This window comes from Globicephala melas, chromosome 17, assembly GCF_963455315.2.
Source record: "Globicephala melas chromosome 17, mGloMel1.2, whole genome shotgun sequence".
NCBI lineage: Eukaryota > Metazoa > Chordata > Mammalia > Artiodactyla > Delphinidae > Globicephala > Globicephala melas.
In genome coordinates, this window is record NC_083330.1 from 29,027,049 (window position 1) to 29,052,655 (window position 25,607).

Sequence of the window (25,607 nt, forward strand, 5' to 3'; positions counted from 1 at the left end):
GAAAGAACATTATCATGTGCAACTCAGATACTTTGACCTTTCTCTTCTTAAATCATAACAGGGACTACCAATAAAAACTAGATAAAATCAAAAGCTGAGTTTATTCAGTGATACATAAGTCGTGCCAATGAATTTTTTAAGTTCTTTATTACTGAAATTCCTGTATAAAATTTTAAGGTCAGTCAGAAACTCCCTGCTGATCGTGTCTTTTTTTCTTAGAATGCACATTCTTTTTAATAACAAATATTTCCCAACTCTGTTCTAACTATACAACTAAATATTCTTTGCATCAAATTCTGCGCTATAGCTTCACAGAAAACATTATGATACAAGTATTGGAACAACTTTTTCAACTGTCTGCTTCCTTACTCTGAAAATTTTGTGATGAGTAAACCCAAAATATTTGCCTAGAAATCCCTTTCAAATTTTATTTTTAACAGGAGAAGCAAAAGGCCTTGGAAATATGAGAGACCATGAGCCTTTCAAACCTGCTGTGAAAAAAAAGTTATAATTACTTTTCATTTATCAATACAAACACATGTTTTAATGTCCAGGTAAATGACTCTTATCTTACGGAATGTGTACCTAAAACATGCTAAGAAGCAAATGCTATATTTCTTGTTCTATTTTATGATTTTTATGTGGTATAGATTTCAAGCAGAAAATGAAGGTAGATTTTAGCCATGGGTTATTTTAGCTGACAATATACCAGAATTATCAGCCACTCACCTAAAACGGAAAAAAAAAACACTCACCAGTCACAGATAATAATTATTAATAAGGCTTTCTGATAAGATAGTTGCACTGGATCATTAGAAACCTGCTCAAGTCCCTCACTGATCAGAACTCCAGATGTGTGGACACTGTAGAGTGACAGAGCAGTTAAGAAATCAGTACTAACTTAACAAAGGACATCACACTACCTCCTCATAGGTGGAACTAGGAGGAGTTGCAAACAGCATTTCAGCAATTCTTCTTTGATACCAAGGCATTTCAGCAAATGTGTAACACCTATGGGGAAATAAAATGACACGTACATTCAAATTAGTTCTTAAAGAGAACTAAGCATCTTAACAGATATAAAAGGAATCTTCTATTATATGTTTAAACAGTCTGTACTTTCCATAATATCCAGTAGGTTAATATTTATACTGAATTATCTAGGGACTGATTTATGTTGATCCATCAATTACAGTGTATACTGTGACAGTATAAATAGTAAGTAATATTTATAACAGTAATGATAATACAGTACATCATTCACCTTTTGAGTGCTCACTTTGTGCCAAGTGCTGAGCTAAGTGATTCTCTCATCTACTCCTTACAATAACTAAATGAAATAGAATCGTTACCCCTATATTTTTACATAAAAATTAACTCAGAGGAGTTAAAAAAAAATAACAAAACTAAACATGATATACCTAAATAACAATGGCAACCAACAATTTAAAGTCTACATATTTGAAAGGGTGTGGCAAATATTTACCATCCAAAGCTCTTGACAATTTTCTGAAATAAGTAGGAAAAAAAGTGTTGGATCTTTGATTAAGGTCTGAACTCCTTGAGGATGAAACTATTTCATTCATGTTTGCTTGCCAGCATCTTAATTACTGACTGTCCCTCAACTGTCATTAATTCTCAGTAAGTGTTTTCTTAGTTGAATGTGTCCTTTATCCTGAAGGATATTTACTTCTCTTTTAAAAGAGTTTGATATGGGACTTTGCACTGTTACCCCTCATAGAAGACAATAAATACTCAGCTCTGTAGACTACACCCAAAGAAAACAGTGGCAAACCTGTCTCAAGAAAGACTCTCAAAACAGTAAGCATTTAACACATTGGTTTACGCTCATACCAGCAAAATAATGATGTGCTCTGAACAAAGCTTACATAAAAATGGAAAGATACTGAACGTCAGATTATATTATACCTCAGATGAATCAGACTGTATTTGACACACCTTGAAGATACCAAGACCCTCTTAGGGCATCCTAGTGTATTACTATAGTTAGATTAATCCAATTCCATTTAGTCTGGTAAATAAGAATAGTCTTTCCCAAAAAAAGGAATTTAAAGGTCTAATGAAAAGTTTCAATGCCTTTTTAGTCTTAGTACGTTTCTAAATGATCTGAATAACAATGTTTAACAAGATCACAATCAAATTTAGTTATTTTCTAAATACTAAACACTAAATAACCAGTACAACTGCTAGTTAATATAATGGATTAAACACTCTTGACTGCCAAATAATATTTTTAAACATTTTATATTTTGCTTTTTTATATACTACCAAACAAGATATGTATACATACTACAAAATAAGATCATACTAAAAACCACTGAAATATTTATTTAAAGAAATTTTCTTACCAAATACCCATAAGGTGAATTGCGGTAGCATCTTTAGGGTTGAGTTCAATTGCTTTCTAACAAGAAATGAGAAAATGAATCATATTTGTTTCCTAAACACCAATAAGTACTTTACTATGTTTGCTGAAGAAACCATGATTAAAAACAATTGCAACTCTGCATTTCAATTTTTCTGATAATCAACAGCAACTTTTTTCCTAATTTTTTTTAACACCTTTATTGGAGTATAATTGCTTTACAGTGTTGTGTTAGTTTCTGTTGTATAACAAAGTGAATCATATATGTATACATATATCCCCCTAACCCCTCCCTCTTGCATCCCTCCTAATTTTTTAATTAAATTTATTTCAGTACACTATCAATGCCTTATACTAAGGTTACTATTTTATAAGATTCAGAGGGACTTCCCTGGTGGTCCAGTGGTTAAGATTCTTCCTGCCAATGCAGGCGACACAGGTTCAATCCCTGGTCCGGGAAGATCCCACATGCCGCCGGAGCAAGTAAGCCCATGCGCCACAACTACTGAGCCCATGCATCACAACTACTGAGCCCACGTGCCTAGAGCCCATGCTCTGCAACGAAGCCACCGCAATGAGAAGCCCGTGCACTGCAACGAAGAGTAGCACCCCGTTCACCACAACTAGAGAAAGCCCGTGTGCAGCAACAAAGACCCAGCACAGCCAAAAATAATAAATAAAATTTTTAAAAAATAAAAAAAAAGATTCAGAAAATGATAGGATTTATCAAGATGAAGAAAATACAAAATCTGTAAACAAATCTAATTTTGAAAACTAATAATCTATAGCTCTCAATATTTCTTCTAGATTAAAGGAAAAATAAATAAGAAAGTTCGTTTTTGGCAAATCCTGTATCACTATTGAGTAAAAGTATTCTTTGTTAAAAGAACAAAATACAAAATAATTTTAGAAAGTCTCTTCCTATGTGCAAATTTTGTTTAACTTCCCCATCTACACTTAACAAAGGAAAAATAAATACTACTTGTTCACAGAATTTATTAATTATGTATAATATAAAATATATTGATAAAAGTCTCCCTAATTTCTATTTACTATGTGAAAGTCCTATGTGAACTAATGTAAAGCATAAACTACAGAATAACTTTAAAGAAATGACTCCTTTTACATTATTTTGTTGAAAACCACTCAGGAAATCTCATAGATTAATGTTAATCCTACTAATGATAAAGAAAGTTTTAAAAAAATTAGGACTCCCTAGCTTATGCTTTTCTATAGACACATATTTTCACTTTCAGTTGATAATGTGTGAGATACACATTTTCAAATATCTGTACTGGTTACCAGAGTGGTTCTGAAGCCAGACCACCAAGGTTTAAATCACAGCTCAATGACTTCTTACTTTTTGACCTTGGCAAGTTCTATATTCTTTCCATGCCTGAGTTTGCTCTTGCATAGGATCAAGAAAGCAGTACACCTACCTTATAGGGTTGTGGTGAAAATTAAATGAACAAGTAACAGGAGGTGCTTAACACAGTAATATTTTCTATCATCAGGATCATCATTATTTTTACCTTTCATAAGTTTCAGACTCTTTATTACCACCACTGATCATAATGTTAGTAATGGAAGAGATAATAGCTAAAATAAGGCTAATCAAGTATGACTTAGCAGAAATCCTGTTATCAACAATATGGGTAAGAATCAGCACTGACCTAATTTTTACTTTTCTATAAATAGATATGATTTACATGGCAAAATATATTTTAAAGTTATACAACTTATATTCAAAGCAACCTTTCCCAATCAGCGTTCCACTAGAAAATTAAGCCCTACAAAAAATTATATGAGTAACTACATTTTCCATTCTACCAAGAATGGTACAGAGCTAGTCCATTTTGATGCAAGGAAGAGAAGTTAATTCATCATATACAATCGATGCCTTGGGGCATTACAGTTTAATTTTCTTTTGGGATGGATTGAGAGGGGCTACTCTCAAGCAAACCTTTTCTTTTGTAATTCTTTCTGCCATTAGTTTAAACATCTTCAAAAACAATGCAAAGATAATAATTCCTTATGACTTTAGATGTAATAATGGAATCTGAATAGAAGTAGTATAAATGATCTTTTAGCATGTAAATACTTAACACTGTCATTTTTAAATAACACATACTCATTTGAAAACGTATGAAAAACATTAGTTATTTTTAAATAATCTATAGCCTTCACTGTTTCTTTAAACTATACATTATATATTTTCTGCAGCATTTCATTATTCACATTGGAAGTTATCTGTTAGGTATTTCTACATCCCAAGGTACAAGTAATTTAAATGATTTATCTAATGACACTAAGTAAATTACTATATTTCACTGAATCTAAGATACCATAAACGTTATGACACATCATTATTTTATATACCACTAAGAAAAAAGCACTGCCAATTATAAGATACCACTGATTATATATAATGCAATCTGATTTCAAAGGTCTTAAAACGTGAAAAATGTATGTTATTAAATTGAAATATATATGTATGTGTATCAATATATACGTATATATGTGTGTTTGTGTATATATATACACTACTGATGCCCAAATAAGAAGCTAGGTCTCCTGACTCCTAGTCCAATGTTCTTTTCCACTAGTCATTACATTAACTAGGAATTGAGACTATAATGATAAATATGTTTGTTTTCATCACTTTCTCTTCCTGTGTGTTTTTGAGATGGTCTATAATATCAAAAGACAGGGACTTCCCTGGTGGTGCAATGGTTAAGAATCCAAATGCCAATGCGGGGGACACGGGTTCGAGCCCTGGTCCGGGAAGATCCCACATGCCGCGGAGCAACTAAGCCCATGCGCCCCAACTACTGAGCCTGCGCTCTAAAGCCCGCTAGCCACAACTACTGAGCCCATGTGCCACAACTACTGAAGCCTGTGTACCTACAGCCCGTGCTCCACAACAAAGAGAAGCTACCACAATAAGAAACCCACACACCGCAACAAAGAGTAGCCCCCACTTGCTGCAACTAGAGAAACCCTGTGCATGGCAACAAAGACCCAACCCAGCCAAAAAGAGAGAGAGAGAGAGAGGGAGAGAGAGAGAGGGGGAGAGAGAGAGAGAGAGAGAGAGAAAGAGAGAGAGAGAAAGAGAAAGAGAGAAAGAAAGAAAGAAAAAGAAAAGAAAAGAAAGAAAGAAAGAAAGAAAGAAAGAAAGAAAGAAAGAAAGAAAGAAAGAAAGAAAGAGAAAGAAAGAAAGAAAGAAAGAAAGAAAGAGAAAGAAAGAAAGAAAGAAAGAAAGAAAGAAATACACTGCAGTTTTTTAGCTGCAGTTTTTTTGTTGTTTGTTTTTGGACAATGGAATAGTGTGTATGCACATCATGAAATATACAAACTCCTGGAGAATTTCTGGCACCTAAGGAAGAGCTTACTATAAATAAGTAAATTAACTTTGGGGGAAATATTAAAACACACACAGAGATCATAATCATATACACTACTATTACCTTTGGGAGTGGTATGTCAATTATATTAGATTGTTAGATGAGACTATACCTCCTGGCACTCAGGACTTTGTATAAGCCTCTCCCACATTCTCTAGGCTTGGCCACGTTACTTGTTTAGGTCGACAGGTTATTACCAAGCGTGATGCAAACATGCTTAATAAAAGTTTGCACAATGGAAATTTTCCCTTGGAATGCTCACTCTTGGAAGCCAGCTACCATGCTATAAAGAAGCTTGGGCTACACTACTAAATGATGAGAAGAAAAGTAGAGAGAAACTGTTGTAGATGAGAGTGCATCTTCTATATTCCCGTCCCAGCTGAGGGTCCAGGTGAATGCAGCCCTCTAAATGACCTCAGCCACAACAAGCAGAACAAAAGCACCACTGTGCACAGTTAATCCACAGAACTGTGAGAAATAAATAGTCATTGTTTTAGGCCACTAAGTTTTAGGTGGTTTGCTATACAGCAAGAGATAAGTGAAACAGAAATCAATTCAGAAAACTAATGACTTTTAAAGTTCATCAGTACCTCAAAATGCTCCTTGATCTTGTAGGCATTTGCAATTTTAGCCCTGATTCCTTCATAATCTCCAACATCGCTAATACAGATTGCATACCACTAAAAATAGAAGGAAAAAAAGGAGTAAGAATAATAATACTCAATAGTATTCCATTCAATACAAGGTAAAACTGAGTAACTATTGATATTTATTCCTCAGTAGTCATTTAACAAAAAGCAGAGGACAAAAATTGTATTAAATATACTGGAATATACAAGAAAAAGTAGACATGGCTCTCAAGGAACTTGGACATGTTTTTAGAGAACTATAATACAAGGCAGAGGGTAGTGAATCTCTAAGAAAGTTACCAACACAATGGGGAGATAACAATTCATATTTATGGTATGAATATAAATTTAGAGAAATGTGCAATTTAATAATTATCATTTTATTTTCTTATCCTATTTTATTGGAGCTGCTGCTTCTCCCACACCTGCATTGTTATAGTAATAACAGCCACATTTGTCAATTGTGACCTTGTCCCCATACCCATAGCTGGATACAGACCCAAACTGAGATAATCTGAGTTTCTTCCCTAAGAACCAAAACCAAAATATCCAAGCTTCATAAACCCAGATGCTGTGAAAAGTCACAAAACTGAGAATGAGAAAAAAACTAAAGTAAAAAAAGATTTGCAGATAACAGCAAAGAGGAAAGACAATGAAGCCTCAGAGCAATTGAGCCAGTTTCTCCTGAAGCCTAAATGCATCTTGCCTTTGGGTTCTGTGAGATACAATAGTTTCTTATAAACACGCACCATTTCTTTTTGTTTGTGCTTATATCTGTGAAATTTTAATAATTCTAACCATAAAAACGTTAATACTTAAACTTCTGATCTCTTCCCACTTATCAGGGCTCTAGATAAAATCACCTTCTCTTATGCATTTAACTATCATCTATATCAAAGCAAACACAAACTTATGGATGAATCCTAAACATTCTGCTTAGATTGGCATTTAGTTACTACATAGGACTGTTAATTAATGATCATACTAGCAAGAGCTGATGGTAGGAGCTGTGATCATGGGTGATTTTTATTTCCATATTGGTACTTTTTTCAATTTCCAAAATGTCTATTTTCTGTAATAAGTTTACATTATTTTTAAAGAAAACTTTTCTTTTATAACAGATAATCTAGCCAAGAAGGGGTAATAGATACTATACCTACCTTCTTGCCTGAAAGGCTAAAATAAGCAGACAAAATATAAGAAATAAAGACTCTCAAGATATTATACACATCAGACACAGTGACATCTCACAGACGAGAAACAAATGAGATGAGCCCTATGGCTGCCCTGGAGAAATTTCTAGGTTGAAGCCCAGGGAGGCAAAATAGGCCAAGCAGTGTCTCTGCTTTGAAGAGATGGAACTGGGAGTCTGGGGAAGCCCAGGTGTCTGGAGTTCACAGAGCAGAATAGAAGAAACAGCTGACCGGAGCTAGAACTCCAGATGAAGAACTGCAGAGGGTCACCCTTTTCAGCTGAGTAAAGATCATCGCTTGCATATGAAGGGACTATCCAAGGCTGAGAAAAGAACCACCCAAAAGGTTTGGAAATCAAGAGCTCACAAAGATCTAGGAATATCAGTTGTAAGGAAAACAACAACAACAAAAAAGCCCTCCAAATTAAATGCTACTCTAGTCCTGCCTTCTTTCCTGCTGCTTTGAAGATCCTCTTTGACAGTTCCTTGACGCTGAAAAATTACACTGATGAAGGAAAAAGACCTAAACAAAGGGAAAGAATGCATAAGTTCATGGATTGGAAGATATCGTTAAGATGGTGATAGTCCCCAAATTGATCTACAAATTCAATGAAATCTCTTTGAAAAATCCAACTGGCATCTTTGCAGAACTTTACAAGCTGATCCTAAAGTTCATACGGAAATTCAAGGGACTGAGAATAGTCAAAGAAAGTCAAAACAAAAGAAGAACAAAGTTGGAGGACTCACACTTCCTTGTTTCAAAACTTACTACCAAGCAATAGTAATCAAGACATTGTGGTACTAGCAAAAGGATACACACTGACCAATGGAATAGAACTGAGAGCTCAAAAATATACCCATACAGGGCTTCCCTGGTGGCGCAGTGGTTGAGGGTCCGCCTGCCGATGCAGGGGACACGGGATTGTGCCCTGGTCCGGGAGGATCCCACGTGCCACAGAGCGGCTGGGCCCGTGAGCCATGGCCGCTGAGCCTGCGTGTCCGGAGCCTGTGCTCCGCAACGGGAGAGGCCACAGCGGTGAGAGGCCCGCGTACCGCAAAAAAAAAACAACAAAAAAAAACCCCATACATTTATGTTGAACTGATTTTCATCAAGGATGCCAAGACCGTTCAGTGGAGAAAGAATAATCTTTTCAAAAAATGGTAGTAGGACAACTGGATATATACATGCCAAAGAATGAATTTGGACTCCTACCTCTCACCATGCATAAAAGTTAAGTCCAAATGTACCAAAGACCTAAATGTAAGAACTAAAAAATATAAAACTCTTAGAAAGAAACATAGGTGAAAACGTCTGTAACACTGGATTGGGCAAGTTTTTTAGATATGACATCAAAAGCACAAGCAATCAAAGAACAATAAATATATTGGACCTTATCAAAATTAAAACCTTTTGCAAAGAACACTATTAAGAAAGTGAAAAGACAAGCCACAGGATGGGAGAAAATATTTGCAAGTCATATATCTAACAAGGGACTAGTATACAGAAAATATTCTCTTACAATTCAACAATAAAAAGACAAGTTTAAAAATGGGCAAAGGGCTTCCCTGGTGGCGCAGTGGTTGAGAGTCCGCCTGCCGATGCAGGGGACACAGGTTCGTGCCCTGGTCTGGGAAGATCCCACATGCTGCGGAGTGGCTAGGCCCATGAGCCATGGCCACTGAGCCTGCGCGTCCGGAGCCTGTGCTCCGCAACAGGAGAGGCCACAACAGTGAGAGGCCCGCGTACCGCAAAAAAATAAATAAATAAAAATGGGCAAAGAATTTAAATAGACATTTTCTCCAAGGAATATATACAAACGTCCGATAAGTATATGAAAAGATGTTCAATATCACTATTCATTAGGAAAATGCAAATCAAAACCATGATGAGATACCACTTCACATCTGCTAAGATGGCTATAATTTTTTAAAATGAACAATAACAAGTGTTGGCAAGGATGTGGAAAAACTGGAACCCTCATACACTGCTCGTGGCAATGTAAAATGGTACAGCTACTTTGGAAAATAATTTGACAGTTCCTCAAAAAGAATTACATAGAATGACCACATGAACCAGTAATTCCACTACTAGGTATATACTCAAAATAATTTAAAACAGATATTTAAACAAATACTTGTGCACGAATGTTGATAGCTACACTATAAGCAATAGCCAAATGTGGAAATAAATGTCCATCAACTAATGAATGGATAAACAAAATGTGGTATACAATGAAATATTATTCATCCATAAAAAAGAATAAAGTACTGATAAATGCTGCAAGGTGAATGGACTTCAAAAACAAGTGAAAGATGTCAGACACAAATTATCCCATATTGTATGATTCCACTTCTATGAAATATCCAGAGTAGGTAAAGCCATAGGGACAGAAAGCAGATTAGTGGTTGTCAGGAGCTGGGAATAAGAGGGAATAGAGAGTGACTGTTTAATGGGTAGAGGGTTTCCTTTTGAGGTGATGAAAATGTTTTGGAACTAGAGAGAGGTAACTATTGCATAACACTGTAAATGTATAAATGCCAATGGTATAAGAATGTGAAATGTATAAAATGGTTACTTTTATGTTATGTGAATTTACCTCAATTGAAAAAATAAATAAAAGCAGGTGTTCACACAAAAACTTGTACGGAATTATTTATAGTAGCATTATTCATAATAGCCAAAAAGTGGAAACAAACCCAAATGCCCATCAGCTGATAAATGAATAAACAAAAATGGTATTTCCATACAATGGAGTATCATTCAGCCATAAAAAGGAATGAAGTACTGTCATATACTCAGCATGGATGAACGCTGTTCATCCATGGCTAAGTGAAAGAAGCCAGACACACAAAGGCCACATACTGTATGATTTCATTTACATGAAATGTTCAGAATAGGCAAATTAAAAGAGACAGAAAGTAGCTCAGTGCTTGCCAGGGGACAGGAGCAGGAGACAACTGGGACTAACTGGTTATAGATATGGGGTTTGTTTTGGGGGTAATTGACGTGTTCCGGAATTAGATAGTGGTGAAGGTTGAACAACATAGTAAAATATGCTACAAACCACTGAAGTGTATACATTGCAATGGTGAATTTTATATAATGTGAAGAATATAAAACAAGTAAAAATAAAAGAAAGAATTAGCATCTCCTTACAAGAAGTATATGTTAAATATAAAGGCACAAATAAAAGTAGAAGGACAGAAAAGGATGTAACATGCTAACAATCAAAAGAAAACAAGAGTGGTTACATTAATATCAGACAAGGTAGACTATAAAACCAAGAATATTTCTAGAGATAAAGAAGATCATTTTACAATGATAAAGAGGTCAACACATCAAGAAAATATAACAATGCTAAATGTTTATAGTCCTAATAACAGCACTTTAAAATACATGGTGCAAAAACTAAGAAAACTGCAAATAGAAACAGATAAATTTACAATTATACTTGGAGATTTCAGCATCCCTCTGTGAATAATTTATAGAAGTAGACAGAAAATCAGTAAGGATATAGAAGATTCAAACACCACTATCACTATCAACCAACTTGACCTGAATGACAACAGCTGAATAAATATTCTTTTCATGTGCAAAAAGAACATTTACAAATATGGACCATATTCTGGGCCATAAAACAAGTCTCAGCAAATTTAAAGGGTCTGTATGTTTAATCCTTAATATGAACAAGTAGTGGTGGAAGTGGGGGGTGGCGGGGAGACAGAACCATCCCCTAAAGGGAGCATCTGGAAATGCATGGAGACAGAATTTGGTTGTCACAATGACTTGGGGGCTCCACTGAGGACAGTCTACTATGATAAAGTGATGTCCTAATCCAAAATACCAATAATGTCCCCTAGTCTCCCCACAGTATCCACTGAATAACATTCTAAACCAGTCAGGAAATCCAGAAGCTAGTGGAGTTACATGTAAAAAGTTATACTAGATCTCAGCTGTCCAGCTGCTATACTCCTACCTCCACATAAAACAAATATAATGTGAGGAAAAAGAGAAAACGTTTGTCCAGTGTTTGTACTACTAGAAATAAAGACAGAGGTAATTCATGAAACTACTAACACTTTGGTTTAAAAATAAGCCTTCACAAAAGTAATTTATCAAACATACTAATGAACTTAGAATAAATGTTCAAGAATGCAAAGAACTACTTCTTTTTAAAAAAAACGTTATAAAAATAAACCTCTTCCCTACTTCTTTAAAAGAGAACTATTTCTTTCCTATGTAAATTAGAGACAATAGATAAGTACAGACCAATGTCGCTCTCAGTACATGGTAACAGTTACAGTACTGTAAGCACCTCACCTTATGAGCTGCAAAACTTGATTCATTTTTTTCTAGTGCCCTTTTTGCATACTCTAGGGCTTCATACACCAAGAGCTTTTTCTCCTCTTCTGAGGTTCCACTGAGTTGAGCTATATCACGTGATGCCCGTGCCAAACGCCACAGTAACTCTGCATCTTCACTGATTTGAAATAATTATAAAACAACCATTTTAGCTCAATTTTAAAATTGTTAAAGGTCATATCACTAATGAATACATACGGTCTTTCAGGTCAGTGAGGATACAGCGAGCAATATGATATCAAAATCCATTTTTCATGTTAAATTTATTATTTTCTACCATACAACAACTGTATTTGACAAAATTTCCTATAAAATATCCAATATTATACATAAACATTAACTTATAATATCTAAAATACTAACTTCCTTAGAAAATATCTGTATTTGAATTCTCTGAACACTTTCCCTACAAAATTCAACATATAACTTAAAGCTTGACTTCAGTGGCACTGTGCTTCAGACAGCTAACTGGTTCAGACAGTACTATAAAATACATAAATTTATAGACAAGATCATGCTCTATAAACAAAATGCTGTATCCACAGCTCCAAATACAGTACCTGGCACACAAAAAATATACGATAAATATCTGTGAATGAATGAATGATTAAATATAATGTAATCTCAAAATAAATCTTAACTTTGAATGTATCATCCATGCCATGATGCATGAAATATTTACAGCTTTGGACTCCCTGAAAAACTGCCACTTAAGTATAGTTATATAAGACTTGAAATGGCTAATAAATAAAACAGAAACCAAGGTTAAAAGTTAGGAATATTTCTTTAAAAACTAACCTTAAATTCCTTTTTATTAAATGTTTGTCTTTAAGCCTACTACATTATACATTTCTTAACAAAAATACTATTCACATAAAGTTGAATGAAACTAAAGGTAGCAATAGTATATCTATAATTCAATGAATATGGAATAACTACCTTGTAGCTTACTTTTCAAGTAATTACTAAAATGACTATAAAATGCCAAGCTAACCACCTCAAGTTACTCAGGGGACAATGGAGAAGGAAAGTTGGATCCTACAGATATTTAGGAGGTAAAATTGATGGGTCTTGGGGGGAAAACTGGTTTGGGGAATATAAGAAAGGTAGTTGAAAATGACTCAATATTTTTAGTTCAGGAGATGAGGTAAATCAGTGATCTGGAAATGCCATCTAGCCTGATTTGACTTATTTTATTGGGCTGAGTCTCCCTCCTTCTCCATCCTTCCCCCAAAAATGAGGTCACATTAATACACCAGACTAAGCATGTAAGCTAATACTAAAAATAGAAAAAGGAGGTATTTTTAGTTCCTCTATGAGACTGTGCTTCACAGTGATAACACAGATATCATTCAATGGTGACAAAAAAATCACCCTAGCTCATTCAAATCTTAAACCAATATGAAATTAATTTAGAATAAATGAGAAATATACAATATAGATAAGATAAACATCTATTCAATGACTACCTTGTATTCAAAGCAAAATAACAAAATGAAAAAAAATTTCAACATTCAACTAGAATAGGCAGAACCACCTTTTCTGAATCAATGAGATATATGTAGCACTTTTGAGTCACTTAACATTAAGAAAAAAATCATACTATAAATTAAACTCTAAGAAGTATTATTTTGAAGTAAAAACTTGTAAAAACTATAAAAATTCCAAGCACCAAGAATATTTTAATTGTTAAATAACAAAAAATTTCAGGAAACCGCAAACCCAGGCCTATCATACATAGCCCACCTTTCCTTGTACTGGGATAGCAACTGGTAAAGTTTTTCTGTTTCTCCACTTTCATACAGGTAGTCTGCTTGTTCAAGGATTTCTTCAACTCTGAAGACTATAAAAGAAAAAGGCTCAATAAAGTAGGTCTTCCCAAGCCAGATGGCAATAATTCTAAGAAACATGAACACTTTTATATAGAAGCAAAAGAAATTAGATACAGAAATCACCTATAAAGAAAGATCAGAAATTATGAACAACTGAGATGTAAGTATAGTAGAAATAAGTATGAAGCTATCACACATAATAAGTGGTTTATTAAAACCTTGGAAAATAAAAAATTAGAAAACTTATTCTGGTACTAATTTAATATGACACATTTTAAAAAATGAAAAAAGTAATTTTCTGTGAGGAATTTATAGTACCCTTACCCTCCACACAAAGCCTTTGTTATTGTTGCCGCTGTGAAGTAAAAATCCACTGCAGAAAATGATATGATATCCACTTACAGCACGGAAAATTATTAATTTGAGTGGAATGCAACACACTGTTTTACTAGATTCTTTTTATGATCTAACTTATACAGACATTATTATGGAAAAAGAGTCAAATCTGTCATCAAAAAATTTAGATGAAGTTAACTACACAGAGGATCTGAAACTTAAATTAGAGGCACTATGCTCCAACTAACTCATTAATGAGTTTAGATATTACAACAAAACCCATAAAACTTATAGACAGTGTAATGTTCTAAAAAAGTTAACTAGTTACTAAAAAACCCAGTTAGTCTGAATTTCAGATATTCCAATTATTACTAATGAACATACACATTTAATTTTGTCTTCTATAAGGGTGCTGTATTACTTAGTCTTATGTATAAGCCAACATTCCAATATGTTCAGTAAAGTTACTTTATTATTTATCTTAGTATGCTTTAATCATAGTGTATGGGGCTAAAAAATTTTTTTTTCATTGAAGTATAGTTGGTGTACAATATTACATGTTACATGTGCACTAAAATTTTTTTTAAGTTTATGAAAAATTAAAATCTAAACCAGCAAAAATAACCTCATAAATATATGACACAACTATGTAAACTGAAGTATTTTTTAAGTTAAAATCATCATGTAATTATACTAATTTAAGAAAAATTAAATGACAACAGCAAAGAAACCCTAAAATAAAGATTTTTTTCCCTCTATAATCCTACTTCAGTCTGGTTAGGTGCTATAGTTTAATAATATTCTCATGGCCGGTTAATTTTCTTAAGTTTGCTTTCATTCTATTCTATATTTTTATCAGTGGCTGATTTTCCATATTTGGGTTATAAAAAGCCAAAGATTCTTAAAGAGTAAGTAGTAGGAAGTAAATAGTCTCAGCATTCTTAGCCGATATTTGTGGTTGGCAAAATAATGGCCCCAGACAAGTCCATATCTCAACCGCTGGACCTGTGAAAACGTACAGGTTACTAGGGCAAAGGGGAATTAAGCTTGTAGATGGAATTAAGGTTGCTAATTAGCTAACCTTAAAATAGTAAATTATCTTAGCCAGGTGGGTCCCGTATAATCACAAGAGTCCTTATAAGCAGAAGCAGGAAGCAGAAGAAGCAAGTCACAGATGGTATGACAATGGAAACAAAGTCAGATACACTTACTTAGGAATAGGAATAGTAAAAACAAAAAAATGTAAGTATCATCCACCATCTGGATGCTAAATAAAAAGCTGGAGGGGTAAATAAACAGGGGAGTCACTATACCCCATTTCCTTTTTCCAACTTTTATGAATTCAGGTTTATTCAAGTTTGTTATACAATCCTGTAACTACTATCTCTTCAGTAACTTCAGAATGGTAGCTTTAACAACTTTAAAGCATGAGCTCCTTCTGAATTTCCCAAAGTTTTTCTGCACTCTTTTTCAAACGGGCCTCCTCTTCAGAGGTCAGCTTTATCTTTGTAAGGTGTGCAATACCATTCTCTCCCAGAATACAAGGAACACTAAGGAACACTTCATTTATTCCATAGAGGTCCTTACTTACGGTGGAAACTTTCCTGAGACTCTTAAAAATGCTTTCTGTTAAATCAGCTAAAGTTAGGCCAATGTCCCAATTAATATAAACTTTCCTTTTAACCATTTCATAGCCATAGGTAATCACTTCTTTGTGGACATTTTTCCACTGTTCAGGATCTTTATCTGTTCCTATATCTGAGTTTAGATCCTTCAGAGGGACACGGCAATGTTAACTCCACTCCACACAGGTACACTGAAGTTTCCATGTTTACCAATGGTTATAGATCCATCTACAACAGCTTTCACAGTGGATAGCAAGCCTTTGCCCAATGAAGAAATGGATATGGGTAGACTTCAGATTACAGCCACTTCCCAAAAACCATGTTGTTCCAGTAACATGGTTTTTGGGAAAGGCACTCAACTTCCAAGCTACGTAATTAAGATACCCACTGGATTGGAAGCAAATATCAGTTTGCAGCCAGGACTACACTGGGTAATACAAGAAATCATTATGTTAAAGATGGGCACATTTTACTTGACTACATCAAAGTGTGTTTCTCTTTTTCTTGGGTATGCACCTGCTGTGATAATCACTAGGTTGGAGTTTGCAGTGACAAGGTAATCTTTGCTGGAAACAATATTTGGCATTTTCATGAAAGGGCTGCCATGTTGAAGAGCCAGTGTCTCACCCTTCAGTTTGCCTTCATCAACATCCACAAAGGCAAGTTCATCACTCAAGCCTTTTAATAAGATGCTATTAGCACAGGCCATGACAACTAATCCAGTTCCTATAATGGAGATCTTACTGTGATGAATGGTTTCCTCTGAAGTGAAATTCTTAATAAGTTCACACTTGACAGTAGCCATCTTGGAAACGGGAGTGAAGGGTCAGCCATTGCTCAGCAGGATGTGTGAGTCTGGCTAGGACACAGAGCAATCTCTGGGCAAGGGGGCCTACCCATTTGGTGATCCACAGGACTCCTGTAGCCCAGTTCATGGCCATTCACTCAAGAGGTGGAGGAAGAAAATGGAGGAAAGCCACATCAAAGTACCTTGAAGTACAAAGTCAGGAAACAGTTGACCGTTTGACACTCCCCCTTACCCTCTACTACTGTGTCTGTGCAAGGCCACAGCCCAGATCATGCAGGCCTCACAGGGGCCTAGCACCTTACCAAATATGCAGTAATTTTCTGGCATTAGGACACTTCTGAAAAAACCAACTATGATCATTAAGGCTATAAATAATTTTGACTTTGCCTTTCAAAGTGCCATATTTTGTTCCCTAGGGAAGCCCTAAAACTTTGCACTCATTTCTGTAATGGTGCTAAAGCTCACTGAAACTAAGTGTGATAGACATGAAAAGAAAGGTAAGGTTTCTGCTCTGGTACTTTGAAGAAGTTTAACTTTTTGAGCTCCTTTTCAAAAATTAATATAATGGGGCACACACACAGAAAAATCTTAAAAGTGCAACCACTGGGCACATCTCTCAAGGATGCTTTAAAAAAAATTAATATTGTAATGTAAAAATATGGCTCCTCCTAACTACTTTACAAGGTTGCTGTGAGAGTTAAAGTTATGATGAAAAGTCTAGGGAGCTTTAAAAAGCTGAGTTTTAAGTATTTGCCAAAATATGTCATTAAGCCAGTGAGAAAACCAAGTCCTCTACTTTGTCTTTCATGAAAATAAATGATACATTAAACGAAAGAAAAGATAAAACAAAAACGTAGCAATTCAAGCATCTGCTTTTTTAAAAATATAAGAATAGTCATGGGCAAATGAAATCAACGAATAACTAGTACTCTTTAGCTATTCTCAAATTCTTCATCTACTAGAACTTTAATAAGAACATCTATTCAAAATCAAGTCTCTTCTTTCCCAAGTACCTTCTTGATAGTTAAAAAGTGAGGACTGTGAAAAACAAAAAGGCTTATTAACTCATAAATTAAAAGTTTTTCTTGGGGCTTCCCTGGTGGCGCAGTGGTTAAAAGTCCACCTGCTGATGCAGGGGACATGGGTTCGTGCCCCGGTCTGGGAGGATCCCACATGCCGCGGAGTGGCTGGGCCCGTGAGCCATGGCCGCTGAGTCTGCGCGTCCGGAGCCTGTGCTCCGCAACAGGAGAGGCCACAGCAGTGAGACACCCACGTACCGCAAAAATAATAATAATAATAAGTTATTAACAAAATATAACAAACACAAACAACTCTAAGTGTTCCTGATGTTTACCTTAGGCTTACCTTTGGCTGTGGCATGAACCACAGCAGCCTGGGAAATGACTTGATAAGTTTCAAAACCCAAATAAGACAAGGCAGAGAATAAAAGACTTCTTTTAAAAGCTCCTGGGTTTCCCATCACCTATGGAAAGAATTATGGTCAGGGTTAACAAACTTAGAAAATTTGAAGAAACTGCTATCCCAAGCAAAGATTACATCAATTTTCTCCTACCCCCAACACAATCAATCCTAAGAGTATTGGAAGCTCAAAATTTACTTTGTCAAATTCTTCAGTGAAACTATTTCACATAATTACTTCATAGGGAGAGCATATCCTGCTAAGAAAAGATTCTTAACAACAGCTGATACTGGTAGCTTATGTAACAATCACAGTTATGCTGATAACTGCTGGACTGGAATATCTACATTTTATTTGAGGAAGCATGGATATTATAATTTCTTGAAATAAAATAAGAGACACCAATATAATTAATATCAACCTTAAGAACAGATAAGATGAAAGATATCAAATATGGTAATTACACATAAAAAATATACATGGCTTTAAATAAAGCTATCTTCAAAAGTGATCCATGAAACCCAGTTTTAAAATAAACCATGAATAAAATAAAGAGCATATCAAAACAGATTTAGAAATTCATTTTCATAATTATGGCCAGAATTCTCAAGACCAATGGCAAAGGAGTATATGGATATCACTGCAGCAATTCTTCCCTTTTTTTCACATAGCATCAATTTTGTCCTTTCTGTCAATTTATTCCCATCTGAATAAAAACAAGCTATACTATCTTTGAAAGCTGTAATTGTTCCCTTCTTAAAAAGAAAACAGGGCTTCCCTGGTGGCACAGTGGTTGAGAGTCCGCCTGCTGATGCAGGGGACATGGGTTCGTGCCCCGGTCCGGAAAGATCCCACATGCCGCTAAGTGGCTGGGCCCGTGAGCCATGGGTGCTGACCCTGCGCGTCCAGAGCCTGTGCTCCACAACGGGAGAGGCCACAACAGTGAGAGGCCCGCAAACCGCAAAACAAACAAACAAACAAAAACAAAACAAAAAGCTTCCTTTTGACTTCACATCTCCCTTCAGTCTCATTTTCCAAATTCTCTTTTCAGCAAAACTCTTTCAAAAAGTTTTCTAGAGCTCTGTCTCCACTTCCTCTCTTCCCATTTTCTCTTGAACTCACACAAATCACTTTTATCCCCACAACTCCACTGATGGTATTCTAGTTAAGGCAACCAAGGATGCTACTTCCTAGTAAACTCTCATCTTACTTGATCTATCAACAGCAATTGACAGCTGTTCACTCCCTCCTTTTTAAAAAAAAAAAATCATAAATGGATGGTTAATATAAGAAATTTTTAAAATATCGCTTTATTGAGATATGTGACATAAAATAAACTGCATATTCATAATGTGTATCATGTGTTAAGATATATGTAAACCCGTAAAACTATCACCACAATCAAGATAATGAACATATCCGTCAATCCCCCAAATTTCCTCGTCATTTTATAATTCATCCAATCCCTTTCCTCAGTACTTGCTGTGTTCTCTCACTCTTGAAGCACTCTTCGCTTAGCTTTTGTAATACTACTCTCTTGAATTTACTCCTATTTCAATAACTGCTCCTTCTCTTTTGTTGGTTCTTCATCTCCAAAACCTCACTGCCCAGGTGTGTCCTGGGTTTAATCCCAGACCTTCGTTTCTCTATACATATCATTTTGGTGATCTCATTTTGTTTCATGGCTTTAAATGCCATCAACATGCCAAAAACATGCAAATTTTAAAAAGCCCAGAGGTCTCCACTTAACTTCAGAATCATATATTCAGCTGCCCAAACATTTACCTCCACATGAAGTATAACAGGCATCTCAAGTATCAGCCATAACAGCTATTGTTTCCCTCAAGCCCACTTCACTCAGTTTTCCCCTTCATGGTATTTAGCCATTACTCAGCACAATGCCTTCCATACAATGAATTCTGAAAAAATATTTGTTGAAAAGAAAATTTGTTGAACAAAAGAAGCAAGCTATCTCTTAGATATGTCTTTTCTTCAACACTGATTTATAATGATTTCAAGCTAGAAGGAATTCAAATATACAAACTCATCACTAGATGGAAAGGAATGTGTCACCACCATCTCCTGGTTTTTCTACTAACTTCTTGCCAGCTCCTCCTCCTCTTAAATGCTGGAATTCCTCTGTGATAGGCCTTCTTCTCATCTTACTATTAAATACATTTGACCCTCCAACAACACAGGTTTAAGCTGTGCGGGTCCACTTATATGTGGATATTCTTCAATAAATATGTACTACAGTACTAAACAGTTGAACCCACAGATACAGAGGACTGTAAAGTTATAAGCAGATTTTCGACTGCTTGGGGGGCCAGCACCCTTAACCCCTGCATTGTGCAGGGGTCAACTGTACTTTCAACTTCTACCACGGCATCATTTACAACCATATGCTAAAGTCTCCGAATCTCGATCTCCAGCCCAGGGATCAGAAGGAAAAAATCAGACCTATCAAACTACTGTCTATTCCACATTTTAACTTGGCTATCTCATCATATTCACCTCAATTACCCCAAAAGGTAACTCACCTCCTCCTTTAACCCTCCAAATTGTTTTCTTTGGTCCTATCCCAGGAAAGAGTACCACCATCCACACTGCTAGAGTAGCCAGAAAACTGAGAATCATTCTTGACTTCTTCCTTTGAACTTCCACAACAAAGCTATCTTTCAGGTCCACTTAGTTTACATCATTAATATCCTTTTATTTCCATTTCCATGGCTACCACTAAAGTTCAAACCACCACATTATCTCACCTGTCCTGTAGCGATGATCTTTTATTTGGTTTCCAGCATCCACTCTAGCCTATCTATTCTTGACACTAGAAAAAGTTATTTTTTAACTCAAATTTGATCTTATGAATTCTCTGTTTAAAACTCTTTCATGATTTCCTATAACCTTTAGAATAAAATAAAAAATATTTAACATGGTCTACAAGGTTTTCAGAGTCTAGTTGTGGTAGGCAGCCTCTAAAATGGTCCCAAAGGGTGCTGGTTCAAGATGACAATATAGGAGGAAGCTAAACACACCTCCTCCCACAGACACACCAAATCTACAGCTACATATAGAACAATTTCCTCTGAAAGAAACCCCCAAACTAGCTGAGTGACTCCTCCACATCAGACAAAGGAGGAAAAAAACCACATCAAAACAGGTAGGAGAGAGGCTGAGATAAAATTTTCCCGTAAACCACACCTTTGGTGTGGAGACCCAGTATTGGGAGCGAACTCACAACCCTGAGTTCTCCCTGAGGAGCAAAGGGTTTGAACCTCACACTGGGCACCCCAACTTTAAAGACTTGTACCTGAGAGGTGAACCCCAAAACATCTAACTTAGAAAGCCAGTGGAGCTTGTGTCCATGAGACCCACAAGGCTATAGCAAACTGTGAAACAATTCTTTAAGCGCTTACGCAAACTCACCCATCCTAGAGCCCAGCACAGAGACAGTCAACTGAAAAGCACCCAGACTTTCTGTGAAAGACACTTATTTGCTTATCTTATCTTCAGCCAGAGGAGCAGGTATCTAACTTAACACACAGTAATCATTTCCAGAGATCTCAGAGGGTGGGCACTATCAAAGCACTCTTGCTTTGCCATGCTCCAGGTAACCAGTATCTCCCCCAAAAGCGTTTGTGCATACTTTTGGTGCTCTGGTTTTTGCAGCTGCCACCAGAGGACAACCCCTGTTCGCTTGACTCTGGTGACCAATGAGGCTTATGTTCATGAGTTTCACATAACTGTAACAAACAGAAAAACAGTTCTAAAGTGGCTAACTCCCCACCCCCACAGGGCACAGTACACTAAGTTCCCTACATACGAACATTCAAGTTGAGAACTTTCAAAGATTCGAACATGCGTTCTCATGTCCAATCATGTAAGTTAGTTCACATGTCTGGCGTACATTGTCATGTGTGGGCATCCTCTACAAGTGGTTGTGTACTGTACACAATACAGTAGTACAGGATCTTTATTTCAAGCCCAGGATGTCCAGAAGCAAGTGTAAAAGCAGCAATTATGCAGCTGGTACTGCTAAACAGTGCCAAGCAATAACAATGGAAACAAAAGTGAAAATAATTGAGACAGTGGAGCAAGGCAAAAAAACTGTAGACATCACTCATTCTTATAACCCGAATGGTTCAACCATTGGCACAATTCTAAAGAACAAGGACAAGATCGTGGAACATATGAAGTCCACTGTGCCGATTATATCAACGATAATATTGAAGAAGCGTGGAAAAGTGATGGAGGAGATGGAGAAACTTCTCAGTGTGTGGACGCAGGATCAGCATCAGCACTGAGTCTCATTAAGCTTAATGCTTATTCAAAAGAAATGTAAAAGCCGTTATGAAGACTTGAAGAAACATGGCAAAGAACCAGAGGGCACATCTTTTAATGCCAGCCATGGCTGATTTCATCGGTTCAAGTCTAGAGCCAACTTTCACAACATAAAAGTAAGTGGCAAGGTAGAGGGTGCAGATACGGTAGCTGCCCAGGAATTTCCTGAAATGCTTTGAGAAATTACTGATGAAGGTACATATTTACCCAAGCAGGTTTTTAATGTGGATGAGACAGGACCGTACTGGAAGAGGATGCCAGACCGAAATTACATCAGTAAGGAGGAAAAGTTGATGCCAGATTGTAAAGCAACAAAGGATAGGCTAACTCTGTTGTTTGGTGGCAATGCTTCCAGCGATATGAAGCTGAAGCCTCTCTTAGTTTATCATTCAGAGAACCCAAGAGCCCTTAAAAATATAGCCAAGGGCTCTCTTCCTGTTGTGTGGAAGAGTAACTCCAAAGTCCAGGTTGCACAGGCCATTTTCCAGGATTGGTTTACCACCACTTTATCCCAGAGGTAGAGGAATATTGCTTGGAGAAGGATGTCCTATTCAACATTCTTCTGTTGCTCAACAATGCTCCAGGCCACCCCCCATTCATGGGTGACTTTCATCCCAAAGTCAAAGTACTGCATCTGCCACCAAATACTATGTCACTCTTCCAACCTGTGGACCAGGGAGTTACAGTGACTTTCAAGAAACATTATCTACGTCACACTTTTTGTCAGGCAGTAAAGGTGCGTGATCAATCAGGAACAATCTTGTGACAATTTTGGAAGGACTATACATCTACAAGGCCATAAAAAGTACTGACTTTGCTTGGCATGAGGTTATGGCCGTCATCATGAATGGGGTTTTGGAAGAACCTTTGCTCACAGTTTGTTCATGGTTTTCATGGATTTGAGAAGGTGGATGAGGAGTCCAAAGAGGTCTTCAGCAACTTAGTGACTCTCAGTAAGAAGCTGGAGCTAGATCTGCAAGAGGACAATTTCACTGAGCTCCTTGCTGTGCAACACAAGGAGCTTACTAACAAAGACCTGATGGAATTGGAGGCCCAGAGGAAGGACAAAGAGAGACAAGAGGAAGAAGTAACTGAAGAACGAAAGAGATTCACGATGCAGGGAATGGCAAGGGGATTTTCTTTATGTGAGGAGTCACTGTTAGCTTTTGAGGCACAGGACCCGAACACAGAACAGTACACAAAGGTTGCAGCAGCCATTCAGAATGCAATCCAGTGCTACCATGTCATTTATGATGAGAAAAAAAGAGCTACTACCCAGACATCACTGGATAATTTTTTCAAAAGGGTAGATAGAATTGAATCCAGTGAGGAACCAGAACATGTGCCATCAATGGCAGGCATGAGTGAAACTGCAGCTTGCCCTCTGTCTCCTGTTGCTGATGATCCTTCAGCTCTACCATCTCCCACCTCCTCTCCCTCCTCCAGTCAGTAGCTCTTCTTGCCTGTTCACTCGATGCCAGCCCCTGTATGCCAGCTGTTGTACTGTGCTACTGTATTTTTCAAGGTACTATAATGTAAGATTTTAAATGTTTTCTTTATTTTTTGTGTTTGTTTTTTATGTATTATTTGTGTGAAAAATATTATAAATCTATTACAGTATGGTACTATTAGCCGATTGTGTTAGCTGGATACCTAGGCTAAGTTTGGTGGACTTAACGAACAAATTGAACTGATGAATGTGCTCTCAGAACAGAACTTGTTCGTATGTAGGGGACTTACTGTACAGAGAAAACAGACTGAAATGCACCTCCAGGCCTTCTGTGACAGAGGCCTAGTAGCTTATCTTCATAGCTAGGCCTAAATGGAAGGTTGCTAATTAAATACACATATTAGGGGCCAATTACAATCCTTTCCAATTATAAAACCTCAGAAAAAGACCTTAATAAAATGGAAACCAGTGATTTACCTGATAAAGTGTTCAAAATAAGCCACAAAGATGCTCACTGATCTCAGAGGAAGAATGATGAACAAAGTGAGAATTTCAACAAAGGGACAGAAAATATAAGAAAGTACCAAACAGAAATCACAGAGCTGAAGAATACAATAAATGAAATGAAAAATACAACAGAGTGGTTCAACAGCAGACTAGAAGAAGTGGAAGAAAGTATCAGTGAACTTGAAGACAGGGCAATGGAACTCATCCAATCAGAGCAGCACAAAGGAAAAAAAAAAGAATAAAGAAGAGTGAAGATAGCTTAAGGGACTTAAGGGACAACATCAAACAAACCAATATTTGTATTATAGATGTCCCAGAAGGAGAAGAGAAAGGGGTAGAAAACTTATTTGAAGAAACAGTGGCTGAAAACTTCCCTAATCCAGGGAAGAAAACAGACATCAGATCCAGGAAGCCCAAAGAATTCAAAAAAAGATGAACCCAAAGAGACCCACACCAAGACACATGAAAATTAAAGAGTCAAGACAAGAACCTTAAAAGCAGCAAGAGAAAAGCAACGTGTTACATACCAGGGATTTCCCTCCCACCCCAAGACTTATCAGCAGATATTTCAGCAGAAACTTTGCAGGCCAGAAGGGAGTTGGGCACAATATATTTAAAGTCCTGAAAGGAAAAACTGCCAACTAAGAACACTCTACCTGGTAAAGTTGTCCTTCAGAATTGAAGGAGAGATTAACAGTTCTCCAGACAAGCAAAACCTAAAGAAGTTTATCATCACTAGAATGGTCTTACAAGAAACCTTAAAGGGACTTCCTTAATTTGAAATGAAAGGGTGCTGATTAGTAACAGGAAAACATATGAAAGTACAAATCTCACCAGTAAAGGTAAATACATACGAAAATTGGGAAAATCTAATGTTGTAAAGGTGGTGAGTTAATTGACTATAAAGCTAGTAGTAAAAATAATTTGTTAACGGACACACAAAATAAAAAGAAATAAACTGCAACATCAAAAACATAAAATGTAGGGGGAGGGGAGAAGTAAAAACATACAGCTTTAGAATGCATTCAAATTTAAGTTGCTATCAACTTAAAGTAGACTGTTAAAACTCTAAGATGTTTTATGTAAGCCTCACGGTAACCACAAAGCAAAAACCTATAGGAGGGGCTGCCCTGGTGGTACAGTGGTTAAGAATCTGCCTGCCAATGCATGGGACACGGGTTCAAGCCCTGGTCTGGGAAGATCCCACATGCCGCAGAGCAACTGAGCCCGTGCGCCGCAACTACTGAGCCTGCACTCTAGAGCCTGCGAGCCACAACTACTGAGCCTGCGTGCCACAACTACTGAAGCCCG

The 25,607-nt window shown here is 36.5% G+C and overlaps 1 protein-coding gene and 1 pseudogene across 4 annotated transcripts in view; both read right to left on the reverse strand.

The window, feature by feature from the left end:
* Window positions 1-25,607, reverse strand: part of RMDN1 (regulator of microtubule dynamics 1) — a 43,128-nt gene that overhangs the window by 10,107 nt on the left and 7,414 nt on the right. For all 4 annotated transcript variants that reach the window (XM_060287440.2, XM_060287442.2, XM_060287441.2 and 1 more), the window contains exons 2-7: window positions 17,941-18,058; window positions 13,721-13,817; window positions 11,933-12,092; window positions 6,381-6,470; window positions 2,370-2,425; window positions 924-1,011 (exon numbers count right to left, since the gene is read on the reverse strand). In XM_060287440.2, coding sequence (XP_060143423.1) covers window positions 924-1,011; window positions 2,370-2,425; window positions 6,381-6,470; window positions 11,933-12,092; window positions 13,721-13,817; window positions 17,941-18,058 — 609 coding nt within the window. The remainder of the gene's footprint in view (window positions 1-923; window positions 1,012-2,369; window positions 2,426-6,380; window positions 6,471-11,932; window positions 12,093-13,720; window positions 13,818-17,940; window positions 18,059-25,607) is intronic.
* Window positions 15,563-16,794, reverse strand: LOC132593752 (L-lactate dehydrogenase A-like 6A pseudogene; annotated as a pseudogene).